The sequence below is a fragment of the Rana temporaria genome, chromosome 2 (assembly GCF_905171775.1).
Source record: "Rana temporaria chromosome 2, aRanTem1.1, whole genome shotgun sequence".
Taxonomy (NCBI): Eukaryota; Metazoa; Chordata; class Amphibia; order Anura; family Ranidae; genus Rana; species Rana temporaria.
The window spans coordinates 424705958-424730742 of NC_053490.1; the positions used below are offsets into that span (position 1 = coordinate 424705958).

General features: G+C 40.0%; 1 protein-coding gene across 5 annotated transcripts in view; it reads left to right on the plus strand.

Annotated features, from left to right (window-relative positions):
- Window positions 1–24785, plus strand: part of CNKSR2 (connector enhancer of kinase suppressor of Ras 2) — a 382062-nt gene that overhangs the window by 63085 nt on the left and 294192 nt on the right. For all 5 annotated transcript variants that reach the window (XM_040338243.1, XM_040338244.1, XM_040338245.1 and 2 more), the window contains exons 2-3: window positions 12215–12378; window positions 15082–15284. In XM_040338243.1, coding sequence (XP_040194177.1) covers window positions 12215–12378; window positions 15082–15284 — 367 coding nt within the window. The remainder of the gene's footprint in view (window positions 1–12214; window positions 12379–15081; window positions 15285–24785) is intronic.

The following is a 24785-nucleotide window of genomic DNA, read 5'->3' on the forward strand; positions in this document are numbered from 1 at the left end:
AGGGAATACATTAACCCCTTCCTCGCCCCCTAGTGTTAACCCCTTCCCTGCCAGTGACATTTATACAGTAGTCAATGCATTTTTATAGCAGGGATCGCTGTATAAATGTGGTCCCAAAAATGTGTCAAAAGTGTCCGATGTGTCCGCTGCAATATCGCAGTCACGATTAAAAATCGCTGATTACCGTCATTACTAGTAAAATAAAAAAATAATAAAAATGCTATCGATCTATCCCCTAGTTTGTAGACGCTATAACTTTTACGCAAACCAATCAATATACGCTTATTGCGTTTTTTTTTTTTTTATATATATATATATATATATATATATTTTTCAAACTTGTCCCTCTTCTTCTTTTGTTTATAGTGCAAGAAATAAAAACCAGAGGTGATCAAATACCAACAAAAAGCTCTATTTGTGGGGGAAAAATGATAAAAATTTCATTCGGGTACAGTGTTGCATGACCGCGCAATTGTCATTCAAAGTGTGACAGCATTGAAAGCTGAAAATTGGTCTGGTCAGGAAGGGGGTGAAAGTTCCCTGTAGGCAAGTGGTTAAGGGGAACCCCAAACCAAAATGGGGAAAAAAATGCCTGGGGGGGGTTCCGCCCAAATTCCATATCGGGCCCTTCAGGTCTGGTATGGATATTAAGGGGAACCCTGCACCAATTTTTTTTTAATTGGGTGCCCCCCGTGGAGGCAGGATCGTGTGCGTCGTATCCTCGGAGATCAAGAATGGATTTTTTTACTTTTTTTTTTGCATTGATACATGTCCCCTGGGGCAGGACCCAGGTCCCCAAACACTTTTTATGACAATCACTTGCATATTAACCTTTAAAATTGGTATATTTGTGTTCCATAGACTTTAACAGTGTTTGCGTGTTCAAACAAATTTTTGGCCTGTTCGCATGTTCTGCTGTGACCAGAACCAGGGGGTGGTCTGCTCATCCCTAATTATTATACAGGACAAAAATAGAGCTTTGTTTGATCATAGATTATATAATTTTTTTTTAATGTTGTTGTTGTGTTTTTTTTTTTTTTTGGAAGTACTGTGCCTTGAAAAAGTATACATACCCTTTAACATTTTTCCAAATTTTTGTCACGTTGTACAACAAAAAACATAAATGTGTTTTTTATTCGGATTTTATGTGATGGGTTAGGACAAAGTGGCACATAATTGTGAAGTGAAAGGAAAAAGATAAATGGTTTTCAACATTTTTTACAAATATCTGAAATGTGTGGAGTGCATTTGTATTCAGCCCCCTGAATCAATACTTTTATAGAACAAACTTTCGGTTCAGTTACAGCTACAAGTCTTTTTGGGTATGTCTCTACCAGCTTTGCACATCTTGAGAGTGAAATGTTTGCCCAGTCTTCTTTGCAAAATAGCTCAAGCTCTGTCAGATTGGATGGAGAGCGTCTGTAAATAGCAATTTTCAAGTCATGCCACAGATTCTCAATTGGATTTAGGTCTGGACTTTGACTGGGTCATTTTTAACACATGAATATACTTTGATCTAAACCATTCCATTGTAGCTCTGGCTGTATGTGTAGGGTCGTCGTCCTGCTGGAAGATAAACCTCTGTCCCAGTCTCAAGTCTTTTGCGGACTCTAATGCCCCGTACACACGATTGAAAATTCCAACAGCAAAAGTCCCATGTGAGATTTTAAACAGAAATCCTGACCATGTGTATGCTCCATCAAACTTTTGCTGTCGGAATTTCCACTAGCAAAAGATTGAGAGCAGGTTCTCAAATTTTCAGATGGAAAAAATTCCTATCATCTGTAGAAATTCCAACAAAATTACAGCAAAATTTCCGACACATGCTTGGAAGCATTGAACTTAATTTTCTCGGCTCGTCGTAGTGTTGTACATCCCCGCGTTCTTGATGGTCGAAAGTTCAGAGAACTTTTGTGTGACTGTGTGTATGCAAGACGAGCTTGAGCGGAATTCCACCATCCAAGGTTTTTCCGACTGAATGTCTGATCGTGTGTACGGGGCATAACAGGTTTTCTTCTAAGATTGCCCTGTATTTGGCTTCATTCTTCCCGGTCCCTGTTGAATGCAAATCATCGCCACAATATGATTCTGCCACTACAATGATTCACAGTTGGGATGGTGTGTTCAGTGTGATATGCAGTGTTTGGCAGAGAACTAACAACGCATTTTGCTTTTAGGCTAAAAAGTTAGATTTCGGTCTCGTCTAACCAGAGCACCTTCTTCCACATGTTTGCTGTGTCCCCCACATGGCTTCTCGCAAGCTGCAAATGGGACTTCTTTTGGCTTTTTTTCAACAATGGCTTTCTTCTTGTCACTCTTCCACAAATCTGGCCTTCATGGAGTGCATGACTAATGGCATGGCTCCCAACTGTGTCTGATTTCGAGGGACTGTCCCTGATTTGGAGCAATGTCCCTCTGTCTCTCATTCCTCCTCATTTGTCCCTCATTTTGGTCTGATCTAAAGAGTTGTATATAAAATGCACTTTTTATCTATCAAAAAGTGTTTTCCAGCCCTAAACCTTTCATCCGATTTCTAAATTGCTGCATTTGTAATTTCCAAAATCCAATATAAAGTAATAGTAGTGGTAAAAAAAAGGACTTATGGGTATAACCAATCCTTCTTCTTTTTTTTTTTTTTTTTGCACAATTCTCCTTTTTAAGCGGGCGTGGCAAGGGGTGTGTCCTATGCCTGCATACTTTTGCTGACAGGTGTCCCTCATTCTCATCTCAAAAAGTTGTGAGGTATGCCAATAGTTGTCCTGTGGACAGATTCTCCCACCTGAGTTGTGGATCTCTGCAGCTCCTTCAAAGTTACCATGGGTCTCTTGGCTGCTTCTCTGATTTAATGATCTCCTTTCCTGGCCTGTCAGTTTAGGTAGACGGCCATGTCTTGGTAGGTTTTCAGTTGTGCCATACTGTTTCCATTTTCGGATTATAAAAACAAAACTAAATCTGCGCTATCCTAATAGTGAGCAGCCACAAACAGTCTAGTGAAACAAGAAAGCAATATGTAGTGTACAAAAAATTGTGGCGCTGAGAAGTAAAAAATAAAAAAAGACAGAGTCTGTATCGACACTAAATAATAGTGTAACCAAATATAAGTCCATATATGTGCATCAATTTCACTTGATAGATGAATGAACCATGTGTAACGAATAATTCCAAACCCACAGTGATTCACAGTAAGCTTAACGTGTGAAAACACCCACCACCACAAGGGGAGGCTTACCGGATATATTGAACCCGGTAAGCCTCCCCTTGTGGTGGTGGGTGTTGTTTTCACACGTTAAGCTTACCGTGAATCACTGTGGGTTTGGAATTATTCGTTACACATGGTTCATTCATCTATCAAGTCAAATTGATGCACATATATGGACTTATATTTGGTTACACTATTATTTAGTGTCGATACAGACTCTCAGTGTCTTTTTTAATTTTTCACATTTTCGGATTATAGATTGGACAGTGCTCCGTAAGATGTTCAAAAGCCTGGGATATGTTTTTATAACCTAACCATGCTTTAAACTTCTCCAACACTTTATTCCTGACCTGTCTGGTGTGTTCCTTTGGCCTTTGTGATGCTGTGTGCTCACTAAAGCCTTGTACACCTGGTCAGATTAACCGGTTAAGGACCAGTCCTGTACATATACGTCAGCAGAATGGCACCGACGGGCAAATCGAAGTATATTTACGTCAGTTTGAATTTGCCACTGTGCATGCGCCTGCCGTAAGCTCGTGCCCGCAGACTCTGTCGCGATTGGGTCATAGAGCTTAAGAATGGGGAGATGCCAGTGTAAACACGGCAAAAAAAACTTCCAGCTCCATCAGTAAGCACACTGTGTTTGTGAATGAGAATGCTCCATCTGCTAGTGGATGTCAGATTTAATTACTGTGTAGCTCTCACCTGCAGAACACTAGACCGAAAGACCCAGAGATTGTGGTGTATATGTGGTTTCTTCAGCAGAAGTGTCAGTTCTCGCACTAGAGAGGTCATGCATTAAAGAATATGTAAACCCAACATTTCATACTCCAGATATGTGCCTGCTGTTACCATATACTTGGATAAAAAAAGTATCCTGTTCTCTTTTGTATTGCTTCCTTTTATATATAATCTCTAGTGTTGCTGCCAAATCCTATTAAAAACATCCCACACTAAGGAGAACACACTGTGGTCCATTCTCTAGTTGTGCTGGGAACTCAGCCTGCTCTCCTCCAATGATCAGACTTGTCCTAACGCACCTCTCCTGCACAGCCATTCACTGGGAAGCTTTGTGTACTGCTGTTTCTTCTCCCCTAATGCAGTTGACAATAGAGGGAATGTGATCACTTATGAAAACTTTGCCTTTTATTTCTATTTTAAACTGGGTTATTTTACAAGTTGATCGTTTACAGTCACTTTAACCCAGTGTTTCTCAACTCCAGTCCTCAAGGCGCCCCAACAGGTCAAGTTTCCAGGCTTTTCATTATTTTGCACAGGTGATTTGATCAGTTTCACTGCCTTATTAATTACCAAAGCCGCTTCATTTGAGGGAAATCCTGAAAACATGACCTGTTTGGGCACCTTTAGGACTGGAGTTGAGAAACACTGCTTTAACCTGTTCACTGCTATGCCGCATGTCTCATGTTTGAACACAATCAGAAATTCCCGACACAAGAATATGAATATTTATTCTACTATATAGGGCAACAAATGGCACCATGAAAAATGCATGCTCCATGTACATCCTATGCAGGTAAAAAAACACATGGTGCAGGTAGGAAGTTTTACAATACCCTTTAAGGGTTCATTTTCACTTGCTTTGTCTTCAACACACGTTAACTAGTCTAGTCTAGTCTAGTCTAATTTTACACTTGCTTCAAAACAAGGCTTTGGACAGGCTTTGTTAAAGCTCTCTGAACGCTAGTCAAAGCTCCTATCACTAAATAAAATGTTTACACCTTGCTTTTGCTTTGCTTCAAAAATTACACCCCATGTATCTTTAGTGGTGCTTCAAAGCCTTCATAGAAGTCTATGGCAGAGCTCGCTTGAAGCCCCACCAAAGCCCCATCAAAGGCTCATCAAAGCACCAAGCAAAATCAAGGTGTAAAGAACTGTAAGCTAACCATTTTATTTAGTGACAGGAGCTAGTCAGTTAGAAACGCCTCCCTAGGGAACACTTAACCCCTTGAGTGCCCCCTAGTGTTGATCCCTAACCTACCAGTGACATTTATACAGTAATCAGTGGTTATGTTTAGCACCCCAATGGTTGAAAAATAGTGGGGATAATAGTGGTCCGGAATCCTCCTTAACAGATTCAACACCCGGATCTCCTTCAGGTAGTTTTGGTTAGGTTAGCGACTGATAGGCGACCAACGTCCAGCCTCTAAGTACCCGGCTTCCTTGGTCCCCGATGGATCGTCCGGGCCCCTTTTGGAACACCAGCCTCTCTTGGCACTCCTCAAGCAGACTTTCCACCAGACCGCTTCCTCTAAGAGGACTAACAGCTCAGGACCTCATCAGATTGGGGACCCAGTCACATCACTGGGCCCCAGCCACAGATCAATTGTCCCAGGCCAACGTGGTCCCCTAACCAGAAACACTGCATAGCATGCACACCCCGGGCCGGAAGGCCATTTGCCAGGGTGCCATGGTATGGCTACCCTGAAGGTGGGCACCACACGGGAAGAAGACTCAAGAACATGGTGTCTGTCACATAAATATCCCTTCCCAGCATGCACAGCGAGGAAACCTCCTCCTGATAGGCTGCCGGGAAAAAATATCCAAATCCTTGACTCCACTGTTGCCACCTGTCGGCCTGGGGTGTTATCAGCTCCCCAGAAACGACAGCATGAATCCACAGTACAGCCAAAGCTGAGACAAAAGCTTCAAAATTTGAACAGATTAACCTGGTCAGAGTCACTTAACTCTGACCCCCTCTAAATTTACACTAGCATTGGTTCTGAAAAGTAACCAGGCGCTACATATATTTATTTGAATGTAATGTTAAATACATTTTGTATTCTTTGTATATACATTTGTTCTACTATTCTACTTTAAGCACCACTCTAAAAGTCCCTTGGGCAAATTGTAATTTTGGTTGGTCTCCGGAGTATTGTGCCAGAGCGGAGAAGACTGGGGTTTCACTTTTCTGTGGGTTTTGTAATCACCAGATCAGGGTCCCTTGTCCAAAGGCTTCAAAGAGTCTTGCATGGCATGAAGCCTTCAATCCTGTGTCCCAATCCTATTGAAGACACAAAGGCTGTGTGTTGTTTTGTTCTGGTGTGAACATTTATTATAAGCAAGGACCTGACCATAGTACAGGGCTTCTGTTTTGCTGCATGTGTGTTGTGTTCCTATTGGGAGACAGAGGTGCTCTACCCAAGAGAACAATCCATGCTGTAGGAGAGATTTTTAGTCCACAGGAATGGGACAGTTGAGGGGGTTAAACAATTCCGGGAGACTAGGAAAGCCAGGATGACTAGGTGAATCCAGAGGACTGAGGAAATCTGTAAAGCTGGATACACGCTATACATATTTCTGTAGATTGATTGATTATTTTTCTTGACCATATAATATGAGGTCAAACCTTAAGAGTTTTCATTTGTATGCAATCAGACGGGCCCTTGCACCACATGGTTTTGGTAAATCTAAAGCAAATCGGACAGCAAAGTTGTATTGTGTGTGTGTGTGTGTGTGTGTGTAAAGGGTCTAAGTCACGGATGAGTGAGAGATCCCAGAGCACTCGGAGATCCCCTTTTGAGAGGCTAGGAGTGGGCCCATACAGCAGGAAGGTTGATTGATCCAAAAGAGCACAGAATGCCAGGAGAACTGGGTGAGACCGTCTGAGGGACCAATTATGAGAGCACTTGTGCTGCTGAACACAAAGCATGGTGGCTTGGTATTTTCTGTTACTTGTTTGGTGAAAATCCCTTGTGTGGGCAACCACTTGGTGAACTTTTTAGTATTTTTTTTTTTTTTTTTTTAAAAGGTAGGCTGGTAAGTCCTGAACCACAGTTTGCATTAGCGTGGACTCGCTAAAAATGTATTGCAGCATCCTAAGACCTTCCAAGTAAAGGCAAAATAAGCACTTTCAACATGTTAATGGTTACTCAAGATATGGTTTACAATTAAGGTAATGTATATAGGAGATGTGTGGAAATTCACAATTATTGAGCATTCATAGACATAGAACCAACCTTCTCCTAATGGCTGCCATAAAGGATGTATTTTCTTGTGATGCACTAATCTCTTCAACTTTGCATCTATGAGTATATTCTAAATAGATGTCTGAGTGTTTTCTGACCTGATCTATTGCTAAGAGAAATGGAAGTGTGCATTGTTTTTTATTCATTGCTTGGTAAAAAAAAGTTTGTGCTTGCAGAATTTTTTTTTTTCTTAAAAAATATAAATGTGGTTATTATATGTTTGTATTGTAATCAAATGGTTCATGTCTGGTGGTGTTCTCCTCCTTTTTAACTGTAAAGATCCAGAAAAATATTTTACGTAGTGGTTTTGGCATTAAGTTGATTTAAACTGTCTGGCAATGGGATGCGGAAATGAAATAATTCAGATTTTTTCCTGCAGGCTGTAAATGGTCTACCGTGTAACGTTTTGGTTATAAGACATCCGTTGCTATTTAATATTTATCTTTATAAACCAAATGACTTGTGGGATTTCTGACCTGTCATTCATGACCAGATGTTGAATGCAGACGTACATGAATAAATAATATGTTTTAAATAACCGGAATTTGTTGAAGTGTGCGGACTGTTGATAAATCGCATAGGACAAGTTTTGTAAAAAAAAAAAAATCACAAAGTTTTTTTACGCCTGTTTGATTACTATATGCTAATGACCTGGGCAGCTGACATTCTTCATGCTTTACATACCAATGACATTCTGTCTAATACTACGTGAGAATTCTTCACCTTAAAAGCAAAAACCCTGCCGGAAAATACATGGCCTGCCTATATGGCCAATGCCCCTCCTTTCTGTAAAAAGCAATGCATGATAATACTTTAAATGTATACCTGTAGGGTGTGTGTGTGTGTGTGTGTGTGTAATTATATTATACCGTATTTATCGGCATATAACACGCACAGGCGTATAACACGCACCCTAACTTTAAGAGGGAAGTTTCAGGAAAAAACTTTCCACCAGCCCCCTGCGTATAACACGCAGGCACAGTTTACCCTCTATTTTCAGGGTAAAAAAGTGAGTGTTCTACACCAATAAATACAGTACATATCTACCGCTCTACTCCATATCTTTTGCCTATGCCAAATAGGCAAGGTTGATCTGACACAGATCATCCCCGAAGTTCTTGCCCTAGACTATAGGTCATCTTGCATTATTTAGGATGCTCCTCATTCCTCAAAAGGCTCTCTAGAAAAGTAGTGAATGATCTGAATTTCACGATTAAATTAATATAATTGCTATAAGTAGCAATTCTTATTAAAATCAACATTCACCCTTGGTGAAGTGCACCTAATCTAAAAATCCACTCACTTTTTTTGAGGAGTCTGATTTAGTTATTTCCTTTCCAATTATTAATACCTTGCCCCCTCCCCAAAAAAAAACATGTCTACACGACATGAGACTTTAAAAAAAGCGAAGAGGGTAGAATTGCAAATGGGTACCAGGAAAGCTGCACTTTTCTTGTGATTGCCTATTAAGCCCTCATACAAACTTTTTTTTAGATTTTCTGCAGATTTTCACTTTTTTTGGCAGGTGTACCATGAATTTTGCTTATCGCAGGCATTTGACCAAAAAGCCTGCTAGATTAAATTCAACCATGGCCTTAAAAGACAGTGGAATCGGCATAGAATCCCGATGCTGTTTCGCCTCATAAGGCATCATCTGGGGTCATCCAGATGATGCCTTATGACAGGGATAAGCAATTAGCGGACCTCCAGATGTTGCCAAACTACAAGTCCCATGAGGCATAGCGAGACTGACAGCATCAAGCATGACACCCAGAGGCATGATGGGACTTGTAGTTTGGCAACAGCTGGAGGTCCGCTAATTGCTTATCCCTGCCTTATGAGATGAAACGGTGTTGGAATGCTATGCTGATTCCACTGTCTTTTTTTTTTTATTTTTTTAAGCGCTTTTACCCATGGAAAATGTGAGTGTATCACCTCTGTTTATCCAATAAATGTTTAGCCTTTCTTACGAAATTGCACTGCATGCCTTCTTTTCTTGCTTTATTGAATGGTCTGCCCTGTGAATTGGTTGTGACTACCATTGGATATCCGTCATCTCAATATTACCGCTGTGTTTGTGTATTGGACCTGATCCATCTCGGGTACATCACATTACAAAGCTAAATTGACTCACTGGGCGTACACCCACTTAAATTCAATATTTCTGGTAAGAGACCAGTGGTGGTGGTGGATCTCCCATCAAAGTGTATCATTTCACTTCGATGCACATTTTTTGTATTTCACCAATCTTTGAACTTTTAGACACAAAGTTCTTTTTATATTCGTTTTACATATGGACTTGTTTTAAATAACAATACACTAAATATATGTCCCTATATTTACCTTTTACACAATGTGAATGTTGTTGTTTTATTAGCGCTGCACTTTCTTTATAAATTTTTAGGCAATCGGACATTATCGTGGCCAGATAAACAATATGTGGACCTGGTCGGATTCTTCTATTTAATAGAAAAGATTGTTTTTGTTTTTGTTTTTTGCATATGTTCTATTCTAAAGTTCAGATTATACTTGATTTCCATATCTTCTCCTTTTGCATTTGATGTTTATATAACTGCTTTTTTTCAATCAATATGAAGTTTGAAGATAACTAGAGTGTCCTAGGGATTCTTTGTATTAACACAAAAACCTATTTAAACTGTAAAGCCACACTGCTGCATCACCTTTGCAAACTCTGGAACCTAACTCTAAATGATCAAATCTTTTTTGATTTGTGAGATATACATATGCCTCTAAAGTAGTCCCTTCCTCCATAAAGGTACAAACGAATAGTATCCCAACATTGCTCAAGGCAGCTGAAGACCTTCAGGCCTGGTTCACACTTGTGCGGGTGTTTCCTTCTGCGGGTCCGCAACTATTCCCGGAGCCGCAACCACCCACACAGAAGATGCATGTGTTTGCCATTAATCCTGATAGCACCCGCATGCACTAGAAATCGCAGCAGGCATTTTCCTCACTGGGAAACACACTGCACTTGCGATTTCTGTTCAGGCTGTTTTTCAAAAATGGAGCAGGGTCCTTGTCCCTGCATTTTCAGGAGGCACGGCAGCCCATTCAAATTATTGGGCTACTGTGCCCATGCAAAACACAGCTCACAGAGCCACAGAAGTGTGAACTGGTGTGTGCTTGCAACAAATCAAATTTGGTAGCTGCTGTTCTCAATTAACAAAAGAAAAGGTGCACATAAATTGATAAAATGATCTAGTCCAAAAGGATTTGGAGGACCTCCAAAAAAGGTAATTCTACATTCACACGGCTGTAAAAAAAAAAATGCATTTACAAGGCTTTTTTATTTATGAATCTGAATGCAGCTCCATTGTTTAAAATGAAGATGCAGGTGGAGAAACATGCTCTGCGTTGAGATCAGTAACACGGAATCCTAAAAATTAGCATCTGAGGATATGTGTATGCATTCTGGTATTGAAAAATGAACAGGTAAATTTTATTAGCCAGATTCATAAAGACTTACAACGGCGTATATCGGTAGATACGCCGTCGTAAGTCCGAATGAGCGCCGTGGTATGTTTAAGCGTATTCTGGAAACCAGATACGCTTAAATTTGGCCAAGATACGACCGGCGTAAGTCTCCTACGTCGTCGTATCTTGGCTGCATATTTACGCTGGCCACTAGGGGCGTGAACGTTGATTTACGCCTAGAATATGTAAATGAGCAAGATACGCCTATTCACGAACGTACGTACGCCTGTCGCAGTAAGCTACGCCGTTTACGTAAGGCGTTTTTCAGGCGTAAAAGATAAACCACCAAAAAGATGGCGCAGCCAATGTTAAGTATGGATGTCGGAACAGCCGTCTAATTTCACGTCGTTTACGTAAGTCGTACGTGAATGGGGCTGGGCATAGGTTACGTTCACGTCGAAAGCATTGACTATTTGCGACGTGATTTTGAGCATACGCACTGGGATACGTCCACGGACGGCGCATGCGCCGTTCGTTAGGCGCGTCATTTACGTGGGGTCACGATTCATTACCATACAACACGCCCACTACCAGCCTACTTTGAATTACGCGGGCTTACGCCGACCCATTTACACTACGCCGCCGTAACTTAGGACGCAAGTTCTTTGTGAATACGGTACCTGCCTCTCTAAGTTACGGCGGCGTAGTGTATCTGAGATACACTATTTTTTTTTTCTTCCCTAAATGGCTTCCTTTACCTTAGTGCAGTCCTCCTTCACTTACCTCATCCTTCGATTTTGCTTTTAAATGTCCTTATTTCTTCTGCGAAATCCTTACTTCCTGTTCTACTGTCTGTAACTCCACACAGTAATGTGAGGCTTTCTCCCTGGTGTGGAATGTCATGCTCACCCCCTCCCATGGACTACAGGAGAGTCAGGTTGCTCTCTACGTTGCAGATAGAGAAAGGAGCTGTGTGTTAGTGGGTGTCCTGACTCTCCTGTAGTCCAAGGGAGAGGGCAAGCACGACACTCCACACCAGGGAGAAAGCCTTGCATTACTGTGTGGAGTTAGACAGAAGAACAGGAAGTGAGGATTTCTCAGAAGAAATAAGGACATTTAAAAACAAAATCGAAGGTTGAGGTAAGTGAAGGAGGACTACACTAAGGTAAAAGAAGCTATTTAGGGAAAAAAAATTGTACCTTTACAACCCCTTTAAAAAATGGATCTAAAAGCAAATCTAATTTTAGAGCAGGAAAGTTTGTATTAAAGTTTTTATGGCTGTGTGAATTTGGCCTAAAGCTCACAAGACAGGAACATGTTAACAAACAATACATAGGAACTTGGGTCTTCATCTGTCAGGCATATAGTTTTGTACTACTGTACTTTCTAATAGGGGTATCAAAAAAACAAAACAAAACTTGGACTCATGAATGTGCAGAACAATGACCAAAATCGAATTCCAGAGTTTTTTTGTATAGAATGTAATTCCAGTAATGTGTTTTAGAGTATCTAAAAGCAGCTTTGTATTATATTTAAACGAAGTGTATAGATTTAAATTATTTCGTTTTTTTTTTTTTCCGTTTTTTTCCATTAGGTCTGGATGATTGTCTGCAGCAGTATATCAAAAATTTTGAGAGGGAAAAGATTGCAGGGGATCAGCTATTACGCATTACTCACCAGGAATTGGAGGAACTGGGAGTCACGCGCATTGGACACCAGGAGCTCATTCTTGAAGCTGTAGACTTACTATGTGCACTGGTAAGCTTAATTTTAAAAATAAAAATATTTGCATTCTTTTGTGGAAAAAAAGGCAGTCTTTTCATTAATTCTGGTTGAATTGTAACTTTTTCTGTGCACTTTGGGATGCTGTTAGTAAGTTTTATGTTTAGTCTTGAAGCAGAACTGCAGCCACGTCTTTATTGTCCCACCTGCTTTTGCCTCAGGTTCTTGGTGAAAATCTGTGCTGCTCTTTTATTCCCCTACCCCTCTCCACTGTGTGCTGTTGAATTTTTTTGAAGCGCATTGCAGCATGCACACTTCCAGTGTGTATACACCCAGCCTCTCACAATACTCACTGTTTTTGACATGCTCCAGTGGGTAATTAGTTGTGCTGTAAAGTCCTCTGTGGTGCACACAACTTCCACATGGTCAATTTCATCTGAACTAGAAAAAGAAAAAGTATAGAACCCAGTCTCTCCCTCTGCCTGCTGAATCCTGAGGTGGCAGTGGTTAAGTTGCTCAGGGTCTATGCAGTGTGATGCAGACTGCAAAAACATCATCTGGACGAGGGGGTTTTCTGACTACAGCTTTCCTCATTGCTGTCTACAATGAATTTTTGGGATCTGGAAACCCCTCTGCATCTGACGGCGTACGGTGGTTGCTCAGTCTGTGTAAATGCATTTTTACGCAACACAACTCACTGTAGCACATCACAACACACTTCAATGAAGTTGGATAAAAGAAGACATAAATAAACCTAGGATATGTGGAGAATGGCCAGTAGCAGTCACAAGGCATTCAGAAGGATATACTGTTGCTTCCTAAATGCTGTTTTTGGTGGTGGTGGGGGGGGGGGGGGGGTTGTTGTGGTGCATTTTTTTTTTCACCTGAACAGGGATTGGATTTTTGTGCCCCCCCCCCCCCCCCATTCAGACTGTGAGCCAAGCTTTCGGGTTGCAGCACAACCCAATGTACTTGAAAAAGGTTGCGTTTTGGTGATTGTACTGCCTGCCAAATGTGCCTTGTTGCTTATATTTTTCCATGCCGCTCAGTCTGCATGGTAGTGTATATTAACATGACTGCTGGCCCTGTTAACTTGGGACCTGGAGGTCAGGAAGTGGGCAGTAAAACTGGTCTAACTGCCTATCCCCCCGACATTGATCTGTTTTTGAATGGCCTTTAGTTCTGATACAACCCTGTAAGCCAATTTGAATTGCTTCCGTGTGTTCTCTATTATGATGGTCATAACTGATGCAAGAAAAGTCTTTATCCTTAAATTTTGAACTGTTATGGAATTATAATATCTGCATATTTAAAGAAGGCTCCAAACAATGGCCATTTGAGGCTTTATTGTTCTCAATTTGTCTACATTCTGATTACTTTTGCTCATGGACAATGTGCCTCATATAAGCATTTTTTTACTTTTTTTTTTTTTTATGGAATTAACATATTTCAAATTTCTTTATGTGGTATGTTTTGGTAAACCGAAGCGTTAAGATATAATAAATTATGTTCATCTTGAATTTGTAATTAATAAGTAGGGTTTATGTTTGACCTTAGCAGACACGGAGGTGTTTTTACAATATTTTAATTGATTTTATGGTAGATCTGGGAACATTATAACTTTGCTGGTTCCTTGATGTTTTTGTACACTAAAACATTTTGGGGCAGATCCACAAAAGAATTTCGCCGGTGTATCTATTGATACGCCGGCGTAATTTTAAATGTCCCACGTCGTATCTTTGTTTTGTATCTACAGGCGTACGTCTTAGTACGCCGTCGGATCTTAGATGCAATCTTTCGACGGCCGCTAGGTGGCGTTTCCGTCGAATTACGCGTCGAGTATGTAAATTAGCTAGTTACGGTGACCCACGAACGTACGTCCGGGCGGCGCATTTTTTTACGTCGTTTGCGTTCAGCTTTTTCCGGCGTATAGTTAAAGCTGCTGTTATGAGGCGTACTCAATGTTAAGTATGGCCTGCGTTCCCGCATACAATTTTGATATTTTTACGTTGTTTGCGAATAGGGATTTGCATAGAATGACGTCACCGTCGTGAGCATTGGCTTGTTCCTGGGTTAATTTCGAGCATGCACACTGGGATACCCCCACGGACGGCGCATGCGCAGTTAAAAAAACATTGTTTACGATGGGTCACGACGTATTAACATAAAACACGCCCCCATTACATCCATTTGAATTCCGTGCCCTTACACCGCCAAAGATGCACTACGCCGCCACAACTTACGGCGCAAATTCTTTGTGGATTCGAAATAAAAAAAATAAGTTGCCGCGGCGTAGCGTATCTTAGATACGCTGCGCCCGGCGGAAGATTACGCGCAGGTACGTGGATCTGCCCCTTTTACTTTAGGAAGAAAAGTCGATGCCCTAGGAATTGTTTTATTTTATTTCAAAATCCTCTTCTTATTCATTTATAAAACAGCATAGCAGTCCATATATCCCTATAATTTGCCATTGTTTAGCATTATAACACAAAAGTAAACATGGATGACACTGCTTCATTAACTGTACAGCAGTTTTGTGCTTAATACCAAAGTTTTGTATTTATTACCAGGAATTCTAATATCTTTAATTGATGATAAAATAAAAAATGCTATTGTAGCCAGGAATGGCACAAATAACTGCCCTCTAGTGGGATTTATAGTAATTTTAGTTCATTTTAATTTCACATGACTTTCTTTAATGATTCTGTGGTTTTAATCTGTTGTTTGCATTCCCAACAGAATTATGGTTTGGAAACAGAAAATCTAAAAACGCTCTCCCACAAATTAAATGCATCTGCCAAAAATCTGCAAAATTTTATTACCGGAAGGAGAAGAAGTGGGCATTATGATGGAAAGAGCAGCAGAAAATTGCCAAATGACTTCTTAACGTCTGTGGTAGATCTGATCGGATCAGCAAAGAGTCTCCTTGCCTGGCTAGATAGGTAAAATGTATTTCAGTTAAAAGTTATTATAGGCATATCCTTCTTCTTCTTTTTTTTTTTTTTTTTTTTTTTTTTGTAATAAAACTTTTTCACACATTTTCAGATGTAAAGTAAGTGCACTTTTTTTGAATAAAAATAAAATAAAACATTTAAATTAATATATTGCTCCTTTTACACAGTATATGGTACTTTGGGTGGATTCTTACATTCATACAGTATATGATGAATTCAGTGCCAACAAGTTTTGTTTCTATAAAGAACATCTTTAAAAAAGGGTCTAACCGCATGTACGAAAGTGATGTGCTTAAATTACTGAAGATGGAGTAAACATGTTTTATTATAAAAGGCAAGGCATTCCTATATACAGAAAACGGTTACCTTGTGCCGTTAGTACCTTTTTGATGATATTAGTACAGGTCTTAAAGGACATAAACATTTTTTTTTTTTTTTTTTTTTTTTTAGATTTTCAATTGTACTAGATTTGGCACAATGTTTTAAAGGAGCAAAGGTGTTAAATAAAAGTGCATTTATTTTATAATCAACAATTTTCTTGGCTAATTCAATGTAAACAAATTTGGGCTCATTTATTATGGCAGTGCAAAGAACCATGATGGGCAAAGTAATTTCAAGGTGGCTTTTATTGCTGTTTGCCTTTCTAAATATGCCTAATTTTTGTTTCTCAAGTGTCACCTCATGTATGCCTTCATTTATGATTATTGAATAAGAATGTCGCTGAACACAGGTAGACTAGCACTAGATAAATTATCTCTCAAATTGATAAAACCTAATTACAAATGTATGGCAATTAATGTGGTATAATAAATATTGTACAACCAACACACTTATTTAATAAAACAAAGAGCAACCAGACAGACATGTAAAAAAATAAAAATAAATCTGACTACAGTAAAATGAAATCTGGTTGCTGTAAATTTCTATACATTACTACTTTTCATTGTCCTCTCTACTGCCTAAAGCCCTGTACATGCTGCTTTTTCTCGTTCAATCCAAGAAGCTAAAAACAAATCCCTGTACCAGCACTAGCTAATGCCTATAAGTGCTGTTCAGATGCTGGTTTTCCAGCATGTCCCTTCAACAAATGCCAGTCGTTGGACCAGCTTCTGTCAGACAGACTGCTGTACACACTGACTGAATGTCCGTCAGTTCCTGCTGAACTGCCAATTTTTGGCCCCTGTGTACCCAGCTATAAGGTCATTTTACACGACTGTTCAGATACACCTGACAATTTTCCAGGTGGATCCATGTACTTCTAAGGGTCAAATGATGTAAACCGATGATTACCACCAGTCTGTCCAGGTCTGGAAAAAAAAATCTGCATCCTTTTTTGTTTTTTAGACCTAAACATGATGGATCTGACATAAATATATGTATATCTGTTTTTATCCATTTGCCCAAAGACCTAACCTGTCTGGGTGGAAAAAAACTCCATAGTTAAGAATTTCACAAAAATGACATCCATACTGTTCAACTCTGATTCAGCAGAGGACCTGTTCATTGATCCCTGGTGAGCAGAACTGACACAGCCCATGTAAACAGGCCTAACTAAACAGCCTGACAAAGTCTTAAAAAAAAAAAGCTGTTCACCAAAAATACAGATCTAAAATAACATAAACATGTTCTATTGCCGCTAGCATCCTGCATGTGCATTATTAAACGCTGTAATGTTCTGGTACACTAAAACGTTTTTGTCATACCTGTGCCTTGTTCATGAATTTATTTTAACCTCAAAATATTAAAACGTATTTTCCAAATCATAAAACATTCATGTAAATCCATAGTTTTAAACAGTTTATGCTTTTGAGTATATCCTGGGCAATCCTACAGAACAAAACCAAAGGAACAATTTCTGTAAAGCATTAATGCTATGTACTGTACAAGCATCACATCTTGGGATTTAATCCAGTTCTACTAGACACTAGTCTGTAGTTGGCTGCACCAGAACGATGCATGCCACTAGAGTACATTAACAATAGAAACGAAAGCTTGATGTTAGAAAGCATTGTTACTGTAGTATAGAAATAAAAAATTATAACGGAGTGCCAGAACGGGGGGATGCCATTGTAAACAAGTCATCTCCCTGTTCTGCCTAGTGACAGGACACTGATCTTCTGCTCCCTGTCACAGTTAGAATCACTCCCTAGGACACACTTAATCCCTTCCTTGCCCCTTAGTGGTTAACCCTTTTCTCTGCAAGTGTCATTTACACCGTAATCGGTGCATTTTTATAGCACTGATCGCTGTATAAATGACAATGGACGCAAAAAAGCATCACAAGTGTCCAATGTGTCCGCCAGAATACTGCAGTCACAATAAAAAAATCGCAGATCGCCGCCATTACTAGTAAAAAAAACAATAATAAAAATTCCATAAAACTATCCCCTATTTTGTAGACGCTAAAACCTATGCGCAAACCAATCAATATACGCTTATTACGATTTTTTTTACCAAAAATATGTAGAAAAATACATATCGGCCTCAACTGAGGAAATTTAATTACCTTTTTTTTTATAGATTTGGGGGAAATTTAATGTAGCAAAAAAAAAAATAGAGATTTTGTCGCTCTTGTTGTTTGTTTTTTTTTTTTTGTTTATAGCAAAAAAAAAAAAAAAACCGCAGAGGTGATCAAATACCACCAAGCTCTATTTGTGGGAAAAGAGGAAGTCAGTTTTGTTTGGGAGCCACTTCCCATGGCCGTGCAATTGTCAGTTAAAGCGATGCAGTGCCGAATTGCAAAATGTAGCCTGGTTATTTAATCCTCCAGGGCTGAAGTGTTAACAATCCACGCTTGCAGTGAATACGCAAAGTTTAAAGAAGTCAAAACAAAATGCCTCTTAAGTAATAAGACTTTGTTGATAAATTCAACTTCCCCAGTGCTTCTTAAAGTGATACTAAAGTCTGTTTTTAAAAAAAAATATAACAAACCTGTTATACTTGCCTGCTCTGTGTAGTTGTTTTGCATGGAGCAGCCCAGATCCTCCTTTTTGGGTCCCTCGCTGGCCCATCCCTCCTGTTAAGTGCCTCCACAGCAAGCAGCTTGCTCTAGGGCAGTGTTTCTCAATTCCAGTCCTCAGGCCCCCCCAACAGGTCAGGTTTTCAGGATTTCCCTCAGATGAAAAGGCTGTGGTGATTACTAAGGCAGTGAAACTGATCAAATCACCTGTGCAAAATAATGGAAAACCTGACCTGTTGGGGGGGCCTGAGGACTGGAATTGAGAAACACTGCTCTAGGGACACCCAAGCTGAGCCGCAGCTCCATGTGTCCATTCAGACCTGGGGCTGCGTTTTTTGGCCCCACCCCTCTTTCTCCTAACTGACTTTGACAGCTGTGGGAGCCAATGGCACTGCTGCTGTGTCTCAGCTATTCCCAGATGGCCAAGGCACTCGTGCACATTGCTGGATAGAGATGGGACTCGGTGAAGTATGAGGGGGGCTGCTGGATACAGAAGGGTTTATCTTGATGCATACAATGCATCAAGATAAAAAAACCTTGTGCCTTTACAACCACTTTAATCTCCAAAGCTGTTTCACCACATTGTGCACAATGACATCCACTCCCCTTATGGCTTAACACTCACAAGCTTAATTTGCCTCTCATTTTACTGTTTTGTTAAAGACTCAGGGTAATCACTTCAAGATTAAGGCTCCTCCTTATAGATGCGGATACCAGCAGCGGATCATATGCCTAATCATGCTCAAAGGAAAAAACGGCCCACATGGAGCAATTCCATCAAAAACACTTTAACTCTAAATCCTAATAAAGTACTCACAAAGGTAAAAAGACACACAGCTCATCACAACGTCACCAGCATTCCACTCCCAAATCACACCAGACTTGCGGTCCTCGCGGCTCCATGTCACTTCCAGATGCCATATAGTCCCGCCCTGACCCATTTCGTCATTAGGACTACATCTGAGGAGTCCCCCCCCCCCCCTTAAAAAAACAAAAAACTAAGGTGCATAAACCCAATGCCAATACCATGGTTTGTTTCATATGAATAAATAATGATGTCTGCGCTGTGTGACTCAAAGGGGACGGTGCGACTGATGGACGCACTAATAATGTGAAACACAAACCTGTGAAATACACAATATAAAGCAATACTAAACCAAAAAACATCAAAAAATTGTCAAAAGATCTTCAAAATACGAACAATGAACATAAAGACAACATGCGTGAAAAAATAATATAAATCAAATGTGACTCATAAAAGTAACAGATGTGATAAAGTAAAACAGCCAAAAATATGGCAGAATTATACAGAAAGTCTCTGTGTGGTGGTCCCAAAGCCAAGTACAAGTGTTGTAAGGAGAAAAAAATCTTCAGTGCAAACACCTCTTGTGCTTCCCAGCAGCTCACCTCACACCTATAGCACGGACAGCCCAAACAATCCTCAAGTAAACACTCAGTGGATGGTGCGATTAGGCTAATATGTAGCTAAGGAACTCAGAGCCAGATGCCACATGTGGGAAAAAACAAGGGAATATATAGCGTAATTCTGTGAGGAGAATACTGTGATGAAAGAATTGCACAGCAATGCACTCAGAGAACAGTGATAGTGGGCGTATCTCCAATGAACGCCGAGTTCGTAAAAGCCTCCTATGTGCCTCTGCTTGTTCCTCCCTGTCTTTCTGTGGCATCAGGTAATAGCTCAGAAGGTGGTGGTAAAATACAAAAAAGGAAGACGCATCGCATAATCCTGCAAGGTAAATGTATTTAATAGTAAATAGATTACAAAAACTCACATAAGTAGCTGCTTAACGGTTTAAATCCTCCACGAGCTACGAGCTCGTCTCCTACCGTCAGGTAATGCTCAATCTAGTGCTACAATCCCAACGCGTATCGTCATCACGTGACTTCATCAGTGTCAACCAAAGCTGTACACTGCACCCTCCAGGACTTACGAGGCCATCCCAGATGGTGAAGCTGGGCATGGATGGGGTATGGGAGTTTGTGGTAAAAAAAAAAATTGGAACAGAGTTCTGAAGCAAGTAAAGTCCAAAGTGCATTTTTGAAGTGTTGTGCTTCTGCATTATAAATTGACCCTTGGTTTTTAAAGCGCTAGACCTCGACTTTCCTATCGAGTATCAAGGAACAAGGATGCAGTTCGAGATCAGAATTTTCCAAATTCAATCTGTTGGATTACTGAATCAATGTGTCCAGCATAAGCTTGCATGCCCCTTTCCAACCTTCTGCACATTTCCTGTTGGCCAGTGAAGTAGCCCATCATAGTGATGGACCAGCAGAAGTGTGTGGGGGCAGGAGTGCCAAGCTCTAACACGAACCAGTAGTGTTTAGCCCTAAAAGTGGGGTATTAGTCTGCTGCCATTCAATGGAAATCGGCTAAACCGTTGTCCACCAGAATAATTGGAGAGTCAAGGTTTGTTTTATGTTCATACCCACCATTGAGATAATTGACAGTGAGTGACCACATACCACACAGAGGTTCTGTTTTTTTTTTTTATTATTAGGCATGGGGACTTTTAAAAGGGTCCGCTAGGCTTTGGTATGACTGCAAAGCATTCTTGGCAAGAATGACCTTTTTTCTATTCTCTAATTGCTTGAGCCGCATGTGCACTCAGAGAAAGCTCTCTTCCCTTGTTTCTATTATTCAATTGACTGATTATATATTTATATGATAGCAGTCCTAACATCTACAGTATTGGGAATGATTATTAGCAAGCTTTTACATTGCTCATCTGTTACAAGCTATGCTAAAATGGTGGCAAGACTTGCTTTTAGTGGCCAATGTGTAGCTGGTGGAAGCTGTGCCACATGTGGAAATGTGGACACCAAGCCGTCTCTTTTTTGACTGCACTCGATGAAAGCCCATATCTGCTTAATGTAAGCTTATGCACGTCACTGCTATTTATGTCTCCTAATAAAGAAGACTGGTTTATTTCATTTGATTAGTAAAGCATATTAGAAAAACAGAATGGATGATTTTAAATGTAGCCTACAGGAAGTTCATTAGTGTACATTCATTTACATACTACTCATTTGAAAATGTATTTAATGAGCTAATAAGATTATTTATGTATTAACAGATTACATTTCATGTTCTTATCAGTTTACATCAATGAACAGGATATTGCACTGTCATTTCATTTGCAAACTTGTAAAGCATGCATAAAGTAAAACAAAGACACCTTATCAAGAAAAGATATTCTGTGTAATATAAATGGATGGCAAAGTTTCTATTTTTTCGGTGTTAAAATGTCAGTTTATTCTTCAATCGTTTCATGTTTTCAATCATTATCAAAACTATTATTCCTCTCTCTTATTTTGGTGTAGTTGATACACTTGTTTTCAGAGTAAGACTCCTGGCCTTAAAAATTAATGAAAAATTTGCCGGTCACCAAATATTGGGCACCTACCTCTTTCGTTAAAGTACCCTTCAAACACACAGAATACCCATCTACTATAAAGTGAACTTCTCATTGTTTTAAGAAATGTCTGGCTTTCTGTTTGTCATGCTGACTAGAGCTAAATTGGGAGATTTTCTTTTGCTGAAATGTTGGCACATTCAGGACATTTTGCTAAAATGTCACCATTTTGTCAAAATTCATTGGAGTTATTGTGGCCTACTAAATTTACCAAAAATGCTAGCTTTAGTGCTATCGCTAGCACCAATCCTAGTGCTAACCCCAATGGCAACTTTAGAGATAACATAACCTTTTTATTAACAAAGCCTTTAGTGCTGCCACATTACTTTTTTTTATCAACAAATGTGATTGCAATGACCTTGACCTGATGTGTCTCGTAGATAGGATAAACAATGCCTGTTTTCAGTTCTTGATGAAATTAGAGACCATTGTTCATTTAATTTCAGAGACTTCCAAATTGCTAATGTCGCCCTAAAATACTTCTCACCCTTTTTCCTGAGCTGCATGCTTCAGTACCTCTTGCTACAGTCAGAAGGAGGTCAGCAAGGACAGAATCCATGTTTAAACCTAAACAATGAACCTCTCTACTCCCCTTTTGGTCTGCGAAATGTGCCATTGAAAGTATTTTCTTATATCTGTTGGATAAGTACAATGCCTGTTGATCTTGCCAGAAATATTTTTAGCTGATAAGTTAATGTGCTCTGTGCCTCTGATGGCTTTATAGTTTCTCCAGAAAAGAGGAGGTAAAAAAACACAAGGGGGTGGAAAAATCCTCATGTTATAATATATTTTGAAAGTTTGATTTAGGGTAAGTGAAAAAAAAATGAGGTCACATGTTTGGTATTAAATATATCTTTTAAGGATGCTAGAACCCTTGGGATATCTTCAACTTGAGAGGGAGCTCATGGAGAATAAATATGTCCACGTACAGACCTTTGGAATTAGCTCCAAGGCCACACTCAATGATCAGAGAGGTCAAGGATCTTTTAAAGGACAATTAAATGTCCTCTTAGGCATCGTTTACACTTGCTTCCAAAATGTGGCATTTGGAACACTTTTTTTAAAGCACTCCGGATGCCACTCAAAGCACCTCTCACTGAATAAAATGGTTGTGCTCCTTGATGCAAAGACCAGTTACAGGTTTGGGTGGTTGCCATGTTTGTATTGCCATGTCACTGCCTATTCTAACCCCCCCCCCCAATTACTAGACACATTGTGCGCGGTTGTGGGGTGGTTGAAGTGCTGTCAGTAGTACCCCACTAGCTCAGTACACCTCCCCACTCAGTAGTACTCCACCTGCTCGGAAGTACATTCCCCATACCCCCATCCTCCCTCTCTTGTAGTACCCACGTTCAATAGTGCATTCCAACCCCCCGATTCTACGTTGTAGTGGTACGTTTCCACATTCCCACCCCTCCTTCCCCATTTCCATCTCAGTATTACATTCCCCAGCGCCCCCCCCCCCCCGCTCAGTAGTACATTCCTCATACCCCCCTTCTTCAGCTCAGTAGTACCCCATGCTCAGTAATACATAACATCCCCCCTCAGTAGTAGTAGTAGTACCCCCTGTTGTGCATGGGGGTGCTCTGGAGCCACACACAATGTGCGCGGTTATCCAGTAATTAAGAAGGAAGTCTAAATGAGGCCGTAGAATTCTATGGTGGCTGTGAGATGCGGCAAAGCATGATGAAAGTAATACTGGGTAAGGGTATAATTTCTGAAGTAAAGCAAACTTGACAGTGTGTGCACGACTGTAATGTAACCATTTAATTTGGAGGGAGGTGCTTTGATTGGCATTCAGAGTGCTTCAAAAGGGTGTCAAATGCCACATTTTGAAGTGTAAATGAGGCCTTTCAGAAGTATTCCTGTGTACATCTCATATTCCGTCTACTGGAATTGTGATGCACCCTGCCTGAAAAAGGGGCCATACTGTATGTTTGCCACAAAATGCTTGCCGTTGTTGCAAAACCATTATTTATTTACAATAAAACCTTTTTATTGATGAAACCTGACCTGATGGCTCATCCATCTTTAACCACTTTCTTACTGGGCACATATACCCCCTTCCTGCCCAGACGAAATTTCAGCTTTCGACACGGTCATGCTTTGAATGACAATTGCACGGTCGTGCGACGTGGCACCGAAACAAAATTATTGTCCTTTTTTTTCCACAAATGGAGCTTTCTTTTGGGGATATTTGATCACCTGTGCATTTTTTTTTTTGCACTGTAAACAAAAATAGAACGACAATTTTGAAAAAAACACTATTTTTTAGTTTTTGCTATAATAAATATCCCATTAAAAAATATATATATATTTTTTTCAGTTTAGTCCGATACGTATTCTTATACATATTTTTGGTAAAAAAAAAAGCGTATAGTGATTGGTTTGCGCAAACGTTATAACGCCTACAAAATAGGGGATTTAATTATACAAGGGACACACCGTTGGTCTTCTCCCCCTGACAGGATGTGTTTACACATAGAGCTCCATGTCCCTGGCTCTGTGACTGCCGATCGCGGGTGCCTGGCGGACATCGCGGCCGCCAGGCACGCGCATAGGCACCTGTCTGTATATAGTCGGCAGGGTGGGAAGTGGTGGGAAGTGGTTAAATCGCCTAAAGCTGTGCTCATAAGTTTATATACTCTGGCAGAATTTGATTTCCTGGCTATTTTTCAAAGAATATGAATGATAAAACAAACTTTTTCTTTCACTCATGGTTGGTGTTTGGCTGAACCCATTTATTATCAATCAACTGTGTTTTACTCTGTTTAAATCATAATGACAACAGAAACTACCCAAATGACCCTGATTATAAGTTAACATACCTTGGTTATTGTGGCCTGATAACATGCACAAAAGTTGACCCAAAGGGTTTGAATGGCTATTAAAGGTAACCATCCTCACCTGTGATCTGTTTGCTTGTAATTGGTGTGTGTGTGTGTGTGTGTGTGTGTGTGTGTGTGTGTGTGTGTGTGTGTGTGTGTATATGTATGTGTGTGTGTGTGTATATGTGTGTATATATATATATATATATATATATATATATATATATATATATATATATATATATATATATATATATATATATATATA